Source organism: Priapulus caudatus, unplaced genomic scaffold (assembly GCF_000485595.1).
Source record: "Priapulus caudatus unplaced genomic scaffold, Priapulus_caudatus-5.0.1 Scaffold884, whole genome shotgun sequence".
Lineage (NCBI taxonomy): Eukaryota > Metazoa > Priapulida > Priapulimorpha > Priapulimorphida > Priapulidae > Priapulus > Priapulus caudatus.
In genome coordinates this window covers 28,675-38,542 of record NW_014577945.1, presented here as the reverse complement: position 1 = coordinate 38,542, position 9,868 = coordinate 28,675, and the positions used below count along the sequence as shown (strand labels likewise).

Here is a 9,868-nt window from a genome sequence, read left to right as displayed (position 1 = left end):
CACCTGAATGTCATATGCTCACGCGCATGCGTGTACGTCCGCCCGCTCGCACACACACACACACACACACACACACACACACACACACACACACACACAAACACACACGCACAAACACACCACTACTGACGCGGGACTAGCGAGTCGTGTTAAACTAGGTTGAGTGTATGCCGGTATGCGGGAGGTAGGTGAGTATATGCCGGATGACGATGATAACGTCATTCATATGATGTCAAATAAACTATGAGATATTAGTATATTGCCCATGACGTATCAGTACATGGTATATAGTATATGACAGACAAGCTATGAAAGACCGCAAGAGGTCTGGAAAGGCCAGTAAAACAGTGCCGTAGTCACTTGCGACCACTTAAAGCACACTCATTTATTTTATTTGTTTTATTTGTCCACATCGCTGCCTAACTGCGATCGGATTCCCCGCCGCATGCGGCCCGCGTTAGATTACACTCCAAAAGTCGCTGTGTCCCAGTGAGATATTCTTATCGGCTTACAGATTTTATCTGATGCAAGACGTACCTTCACTCCGGTCATCTCTGGACCGTGGAGTTCATTTCTGTCGGCATGTCGCAGGAGTTGCGCCACGGCGACGTATGGACCGTAGAAGATTGCACCGAGCAGAGTCCAGATGGATTTAGTCGGGCCGTAGCGACCCCGTGGGAGAGGTCGTTCGTGATTGTCGTCGGATTTGTCGAACAAATGTTCGATCATCAGACGCATGTGCGAAATGCCTGTCATGCGTGAAAGAGAAGTAGAATGACTTCACACGAGTTGCTGAGAACGAAGGCAGTGAGAACTCGATGGCAACGGGAGGCGCGGAAATCGGTCGAAAATTGAGCGAGATCTGCGTGGCATCTAAACCTAACTGTGACCAAAACCAAATAGTTATGATTTACCACCAGCGTATTCACTCACGCCTGGACCAACGATATCATTGCACCAGGAGTAAGATAATAAAGATATTCTATATTATCAGGAGTAGATCTACTCCTGATATTATCTTACTCCTGATTGCACCATGCAACAGCCGGGATGAGGAGTGACAGTACACCTAAATGAGCGAAGGCCCAAGGGAGTTGGTAGTAACTACGCGTGCCTTACTAATATATGGACTACTAATACACACGCGCGTGCGCGCACAGGCACACGCACGCACGCATGCACGCATGCACGCACCCACGCATGCGCGCACACACACACACACACACACACACACATATATATATATTTTCCACAATGTAGAAGACAGAATAATAATTAATTTTAACGTTTTCCTTTCCCGGCACTTGTGAATCAGGTGGCTGATGATATCAGGTGACTTTACCATCTCCAAGGCTATGGTGACCCCTCAGCATCATCGTATAACTCGACTGAGCAGATTCCATCGCCGTGGGGATGATGATGAGTTGCCATGGGGATTTCTTCACCGGTAGCTGCGGTTGATTGAGATCATTGACCACCTGGTGTAGCTCCACATCGGTGCGTGGCCGGCTGTCCTCGTACATGAAGATGTGATCGGCAAGGTCAAAGTGTTCCTCATATTTCCACACGTAGGCGCCTACAATGTGCAGTGAAAGCTTTAAAACAGGGACCGTCACCGTGGGCACGGAAAAACAACCTGTGCTACCTACTGGTTAGATAACAGACTGGGTTTTGACGCTTGATAAAATAGGAGTGCAGCATTCCCTTGTGTAGCAACCCCACCCCCTCTATTGATGGAAATTGGATCGAATTAGGGCCAAAGGTTAGTGCAGGCCTGTGGATCTTGGAGGGGGGGGGGGTGCAGTGCACATCTTCTGACCAAGTCTCAACTAGTCATAGTTCAGTGAATCTTTTGGCGAATTTTCTTCAATGATCACGCGTCTGTAATGTTGTAGACGTCGTTAACTCGTACCGAACGCAGTGTCGGCGTATTTCTCAAACTTGTCGAAGATGCGTGTCCCGTCGGCGGCTCTGTAACTTAGCACCCTGTCCTCGAAACCCTGTCGTACCACCTTAATGTCCGGCTCTCCCTCGATGTCAAGGATGGCGTTGATGATGGACCTACGGTGGAATATCATCCGCTATTAAAAAGCCGCAATACCTTTTGAAAAACCGTAAATAATAAATAAATAATCGTTAGAATAATGCTTGGTTGACGTTCACGCATTCTACGAATGTAGCCATCCGCTCCACTACTACATATATTTATTTTTCTCTATACATGTCATATTAGAGCCCACATGCTCCCGAGCAGTGACCCAGTAGAGTAATAATATTCAAACGTACTTGCTGGAGCCAACACTCCGGCGTGTGGCGCATGATATTATCGGTCATCACTGATGTACTTTACTATATCTTATACAACTAATCTGTAATCTTTCGCCAATTAATCGGCACCGCATGTAAAGGTACGTAAATAAACAAGTATAAAATGCACTATAGAAAAATCCAATCGTGTGGTTGGTGATAGTGTGTGTGCGTGCGCTTCTAATAGAACGCACAATATTTAAACAGTGATTATGGAAAAACAAGATCATTTATCTAGCTTAACACAACATAAAAAAAGGCGTGTTAAGGTCCTGATAATGTTATGCAGGGCGGTATGACACCATGTTTGTTTGCGCATTCAGGGCGAGAGGGGTGGAGGACTAGGGGGCTAGAGACTAGGGGGCTAGGGACTAGGGGGCTAGGGACTAGGGCCGAGATTAGGACCATAACGCAACCCTCATGGAATCAATACCAGCAAACAAGTGGGAAAAGTGAAGCGGTGATTTTTGACGATTTAAAACCTCCATTTTATCCATCATTTCCCAAATTTAATGTTCATTAGAGGCTGAAAATATTTGCATGAAGCACTAGAGTGAGCTGCTGACACGAACCTGCTAGCGTATTGCCTGCCAGATTTCTTGTGGCTAGTGCTTGATTTCAAGAATTTCGACCATCGATATATCTGTCAATACGCCGCTCGCTGATCTCACTGCCGCTTTTTCCCATATCTTAGCGCATTCACTGCTGTACAGCGAACAGCAGAAAGAGAGAGAGAGAGAGAGAGAGAGAGAGGAAGAAAAAGAAAAAAGAGAGAAAGGGCTAGAGAATGAGATAGAGATCAGAGATAGAGTAGATAGATAGAGTAAAGATAATAGATAGATTAGAGTAGAATTAGATAGATAGATAGATAGATAGATAGATAGATAGAGTTAGATAGATAACTAGTTAGAATTAGATCGAGCTAGAATATAAGGAATTCCTATTATCTGGCCGCTGTTTATAGATAGATAGATAGGATAGATAGCGCTAACAGCCGAGAGAGAGAGAAGGAGAGAGAGCGAGAGAGAGAGAGAGAGAGAGGAGAGAGAGAGGAGAGCGAGAGGAGAGAAGAGAGAGAGAGAGAGAGGAGAGAGAGAGAGATGAAGAGTGCGCGAGAGAGCGAAGAGAGACCAGGGCTGGTTTGAAAAATAGTGTTCGTGCTGTTTGACTCTACACGTTTGTTCTATAGATATTGGAATCACATACGCGCAAGCACGAACGCACGACGTCGCGGCGCAAAGACACAGAGCGTGTACACACGTACTTGTTGTCAGCTGTGTCTTGTAACCAAGGCATGTTTTCCCGGTTATTAACGCACCTTGCGGCATAGTGCAGTGGAGGTAACAGACGAGAGCATCAGAGAATTCCTCGAAGACGAGACACGCGAACGGGCACCGGCAGCGGAGAGAATCACACCGGCACCGTGTCAGCAAAGCGGCAGAAGAACCTGTCGGATTTCGCGCAGCATCTCCGTATCTACATATAAATGGGGCTCTAGCGGGCCACGCCACAATATATCTCGTCCGTGCAAACGACCGCTACGTTCACGTGCGTACGATGCACGACTGACGGATATGCAGGAGACGGGTACCGCGCGAATAGAGGTTTGTGTCTTTAGGACGATAATCCGGATAAAGGAGAGCTATGTCTAGACAATGATTAATGATTATATTAACTGTAACGGTGTGATGTTGCTATTGCCGATAAGACAGGTAAAGTCGTACGGCTCACTACAGCAGCCGTATACAGCACGTGTGATAGGTAGGGAAGATAGCGCTACTCTATCAGAAGACAGGCATATTAAGCAGACGTTTTCGCTCGCGAAGGAGTAATCGTATAACAATATCTTAGAACTAAGGCGCATAATAATAGCAGCCAGGTGAGTACAAGAGCATATCCAAGGTTGATTCCTATAGAGCCAATTATCATAATATCGCCCATCCACCCAACACACAACTCACTCCTCTACACACCACACATCACAACGAAACAATCACACAAATGACACACTCATGCCAGCACAACCCCTTCTCGATCTCCCACACATCCACACCTCACCACATCACAACACATGCATCACACACCACTCCCACCCACACACATCCAAACACACTACACACCCACAATCTACAGTGGTCCACACATAAACACACCGCGACACACTACTTGCGCAGCCGCACTCGCACGCAGACGGCCACGGTATCACACACACAACACACACCCACGTCTCGCCGCACACGCGCGTATGACTCCCACATGCGCGTTCACGCACGCACGCACGCACACACACACACACACACCATATACCACAATCTTCTTTATTAAACTATATATGTATATATAATGTATAATATATGTATAAGTATGTATACATTGTATCAGATATGTAACATGTTGTTTAAATCTGGGTTTAAATTAATTTGTTCTCGGATATAGCGGGGATATAGCAGACGCGCAAACAAATCTCTCACACCATAATAGCTGCTCTTGTTGTTGTTGTGAAAGTGCCGATATCTCGCGAGAGTACGCATCTGATGACGTTTCGATCGCTCATGGCGGCGCCCAGTGAACCCGATAGTGCTACTGAAGAAGACGACGACAACAACGTCACTAGCAAGAGAAAAACGCATTATCTGTATCTTATTATGAGCTATAGAAACACACTATGTTTCGCTGTATCATTTATAGTTACAATGGTAACTATGAACCCATACAAGTAAGTATAAGAACAAAATAGCGTCTTATCTTTAATTAAACATTACAGTTTTTTTACACTGAAATCTAGCTCTAGTACTATAGCCCGCGTACAGTAACTGCCGCAGGGCTATAGAACATTTTCTGCTAGATTTCGCAACTGTAACCTGTTACCACCTGTTCCCACGAAAAATGGATCGCAAAACGCAAAATGATCGGGTTTTTTAACACTTATTAGACTACATCATACATGGATATCTCACTTATCTTTTTGAACACTTTCCACAACTTTACACCAATCAGACCAAAAACAACAAACAGAGACCAATCAGAGCGAGTCTTACAATAGCCGGGTTCTCGCTGTGATTCTCGCTTGTATCTGTGGCGCTGCAGGAGGGCTGATAGACTCGCTCTGATTGGTCTGATTGTTTGTAAATGGCGAATGTAATTTACTAAAGTAAAATGAAGTGGGGTTTCTGAAAAACAATCTATTAAGAAGTGAATAACGATTGAAGTGAATGTATACACATATCAGTAGCAAGGTAAAGCCATGTAGAAGGGAACGGTTGGGGTTTTTTCACGCCAATAGCGGCGTACGGGCCGCATTAGCAGCGCATGCATTTTGCATGCGATCTCACGAAATTTCTGTTATATGGGACAGAATTATTCGGTCTAACCGAAATCGTAAACACAGAAGTGGCAAGTCAATGCAATTCTATTTTCGTGTTTATACGCTACAGAAATGAGTAATCACACAGTAACAGAGCCTTGCAGGGAATTGGCCACGTTTCTTGCAAAGGTCACAAACGCAGTGACAGTTACAGTTGCATGCTGCTAAAACATCTGTGACTGTGTCAGCAACTGTTGAACTGACAGCAAGATCTGATTGTGTCAACAAGACTAAGCCTAACAGTGTAACAGAGACGTTCTGCTGAATCTGCTGGTTAATTAGATTGCTGTCAACTTGCTACTCCTGCTAACTTGTCACTCAATGCAAACACCTGGATAATTTTTCCTGTTCGTCACATTCTGATTGAGGAAGCTTGACTGTATAGCATAGTGGTTTAGTGGTTTCTCTCAAATAATTATGACTGAATGATTATGAAATTGAGGTCATAATTAATACTCCCTGTCAAACACACTACACACCTGTCAAAGAGATGGCATGCAAAGCGTACGTGAGGTCAAGCCTCGAGTATGCAAGTAGTGTCTGGGATCCACACACACAGAAGGAAATTACCAGCAAACTGAGAGTGTTACACAAATGATCGCAGACCTACAATGGCCCTCCTTGCAGGAACGCAGGTTTGTCAACCGACAGGCCTTATTCTGGAAAATAATCAACGGACAGGCAGCAGTCGACATTCCATCCTTCCTCACCAAAAGCACCAGCATATGCCGCGGCACACACCGGCTTACATACAACAACAACATCAGAACCCGGACAGACGGGTACAAGTTCCGCTTCTTTCCTAGAACAATCAGAAGCTGGAACCTGCTACCGGAGTCACTATACTCATTAGTCCAACAGCACAGCAATTCACTGGGTCCCTCTGGCAAAACATTGAGTCAGGCAGTATCGTTGTGAAGCCACCTCGAGGAAGCGAAACACATCTCCGGCTGGGCAACTACAACAGCTCTCAACAGCCCATTGCCGTATGCTAGTCGCACTCAGTAATGAGTGCCTGGTCCAGGGAAGCCTCGATCTCTGGAACACATTACTGCCCAGGGGAAAAAATACACGGGGGCGGCGGGCGATTTCGCCCCCGAAATGCCAAAAAGAGCCCCCGAAAATACGATATCGGGGGCGACCCCAAAAGCAAAAGTCGCCCTGGAAATCGATTGTCCAGGTCGGTCCCGCGCCTTGCCGATCTCGCTCGGCCTCTGCCGCTAGCGGCAGGCCTCAAGACTCGCCAGTAAAAAATAAGAGTACTTCTACTTCTATACTGGGGCAGTCCGCTAAGCCGAAATAAACGATCCAGGGATCCGTGCGCGAAAACTCCAGTGTGCAACGTGATGAGAGATTTGCCATTGGAACATTTTGAAATGGAGGCCGTAATGTAGTTCCAGAGATCGAGGCTTCTCTGGACCAGGCACTCATTTACTGAGTGCCGCACGTAGCATCGGCAATTGCGGCTGCTTAGAGCTGCTTGTTAGTTGGCCCAGCCGCGAGATGTGTTTCGCTTCCTCGAGGTGCTCCACAACCGATACTGCCTTGACTCAATGTTTTGCCAGAGCCGGACCCAGGAATTGCCTTTCCACTCCTGTGCTGTTGCACTAATGTGAGTATAGTTGACTCGGTAGCAGGTTCAGCTTCCTGATTGTTCTAGGAAAGAAGCGGAAACCTGTACCCGTTCTGTCGGGGTTCTGATGTTGTTGATGTAAGCCGGTGTGTTGTCCGCGGATATGCTAGGTGCTTTTGGTGAGGAGGGATGGAATGTCGACTGCCTGCCTGGCAGCTCCGTGCATTATTTTCACAGAATACAGCCCTGTCGCCGTTGACAAAACCTGCGTTCCTGCAAGTGAGGGCCATGTAGTGTCTGCCGGGATCATTTGTGTAACACTCTCAGTTAGCTGGTAATTTCCTTTGTGTGTGTGGATCCCCCAGACATACTTGCATACTCGGAGCCGCTTGACCTTCACGTTACGCTTTGCAATGCAGCATCTCATTTGGACAGGTGTGTAGGTGTTGACAGGGAGTAATTAATTATGACCTCAATTTCATAATCATTCAGTCCATAATTAATGCAGAGAAACCACTAAAAACCACTTATGCTATAACAGTCAATGCTTCCCTCAATCAGAATGTGACGGAACAGGAAAAATTATCCAGTTGTGTTTGCATTGAGTTGACAAGTTAGACAAGGAGCTTACCAAGTTTGACAGCAATCTAATATAACCAGCAGATCAGCAGAACGTCTCTGTTACACGTAGCTTAGCTTGTTGCACACAATCAGATCTTGCTGTCAGTTCAACAGTTGCTGACACTAGTCACAGATGTTTTAGCAGCATGCAACTGTAACTGTCACTGCGTTTTGCTGATCCTTTGCAAGAAACGTCGGCGCCAATTTCCCTGCCAAGGCTCTAGTTAACTGCTGTGATTATCTCATTTCTGCTAGGGCGTATAAAACACGAAAATAAGAATTGCATTGACCTTGCCACTTCTGTGTTTACCGATTTCGCGTTTAGACCGAATAATTCTGCCCATTATAACAGGAAATTATCGTGAGATCGCGATGCCAAAATGCATCGCCTGCCTTAATGCGGCCCGTACGCCCTATTGCGGCCTTGAAAAAACCCCAAAACGCGTTCCCTTTCTACATGGCTTACCTTGCTACTCATATGTGTATACATTCACTTTCAATCGTTATTCACTTCTTAATTAGCATTGTTTTCAGAAACCCCACTCATTTTACTTTAGCTAAATTACATTCCGCCATTTAACAAAACAAATCAGCCAGCCAATCAGAGCCGAGTCTATCAGCCCCCTGCAGCGCCACAGATACAAGCGAGAATCACCAGCGAGCAACCAGCTATTGTAAGACTCGCTTTCTGATTGGTCTCTGTTTGTTTGTTTTTGGTCTGATTTTGGTGTAAAGTTTGTGGCGAAAGTGTTTCAAAAGAATAAGTGAGATATCCATGTAGTCTAATAAGTGTTAAAAAACCCGATCATTTGCCGTTTTTTGCGATCCATTTTTCGTGGGAAACAGAGTGGTAACAGGTTTACAGTTGCGAAATCTAGCAGAAAATGCTTCTATAGCCCTGCGGAGTTACTGTACGCGGCGCATGTCAGTAACTAGAAGCTAGATTTCAGTGTAAAAAAACTGTAATGTTTAATTAAAGATAAGACGCTATTGTTTCTTATACTTACTTGTATAGGGTTCATATTTACCATTGTAACCTATAAATGATACAGCGTAAACATAGTGTGTTTCTATAGCTCATAATAAGATACAGATAATGCGTTTTTCTCTTTGCCTAGCTGACTGTGTTGTCGTCGCTCTTCTTCAGTAGCACTATTCGGGTTCACGGGCGCCGCCATGAGCGATCGAAACGTCATCAGATGCCGTACTCGTCGCGAGATATCCGCACTTTCACAACAACAACAGAGCAGCTATTATGGTGCTGCAGAGATTTGTTTGCCGCGTCTGCTATATCGCTAATCCCGAGAACAAATTAACTTTAAAAACCAGATTTATAAACAACATTGTTACATCATCTGATACAATGTATATCGATACTTATAACTATTATTATACATATATTATACATATATTAGATTTAATTAAAGAAGATTGTGGTTTATATGGGTGTTGTGTGTGTGCTGTGTGCGATGCGTAAGCCGTTCGCGTGTGTGTGCGTGACGCTTGTCAGTGCGTGCGTGCGTGCGTGCGCTGCATAGTTGTCGTGAGTGAAATACGCGGGTGTGCGTGTGTGCGGTGTGTGTGTGTGTGCGCGCGTCGCGTGCGTTGCGTGCGTTGCGCGCTGCGGTGTTTGACTGTGTGTGTGTGTATGTGTGTGCTGTGTGTGTGTGTGTGCACTGCTTGTGTGTATGTGTGTGTGTTTGTGTGTGTGTGCTGATGTTTTGTGTGTGTGTGTGGTGTGTGTGTGTGTTTGTTTGTGTGTGTTGACTGTGTGTGCTGTGGTGTGTGTGTGTGTGGATGTGTGTGTGTGTGTGTGTGTGTTGTGGTCGCTGTGTTGTGTGTGTGTGTCGTTGTTGTAGTAATATTATGCATAATTCTGCGCTCCTATAGCGGACAGTCAACCTTGTATGGCTCTTGTACTCACCTTCGGTGCCTATTATTAGCCTGCGTCCTTCTTTCTAGATTATTTGCTTCTACGATTCTACTCCTTCCGCCCGAAGATC

General features: G+C 45.5%; 2 protein-coding genes across 2 annotated transcripts in view; one reads left to right on the top strand and one right to left on the bottom strand.

Annotated features, from left to right (window-relative positions):
- The window catches only part of LOC106814201 (probable diacyglycerol O-acyltransferase tgs1), a 15,045-nt gene extending 11,442 nt beyond the window's left edge, over positions 1-3,603 (bottom strand). Inside the window, exons 1-4 of the mRNA XM_014818499.1 lie at positions 3,572-3,603; positions 1,913-2,061; positions 1,343-1,576; positions 538-749 (exon numbers count right to left, since the gene is read on the bottom strand). Coding sequence (XP_014673985.1) covers positions 538-749; positions 1,343-1,576; positions 1,913-2,061; positions 3,572-3,603 — 627 coding nt within the window. The remainder of the gene's footprint in view (positions 1-537; positions 750-1,342; positions 1,577-1,912; positions 2,062-3,571) is intronic.
- Positions 3,604-4,859: 1,256 nt separating this feature from the next.
- Positions 4,860-9,868, top strand: part of LOC106814200 (thioredoxin domain-containing protein 11-like) — a gene marked incomplete at its 3' end in the record, with an annotated part of 15,829 nt that continues 10,820 nt past the window's right edge. Inside the window, exon 1 of the mRNA XM_014818498.1 lies at positions 4,860-5,023. Within this exon, the coding sequence (XP_014673984.1) occupies positions 4,860-5,023 (164 nt within the window). The remainder of the gene's footprint in view (positions 5,024-9,868) is intronic.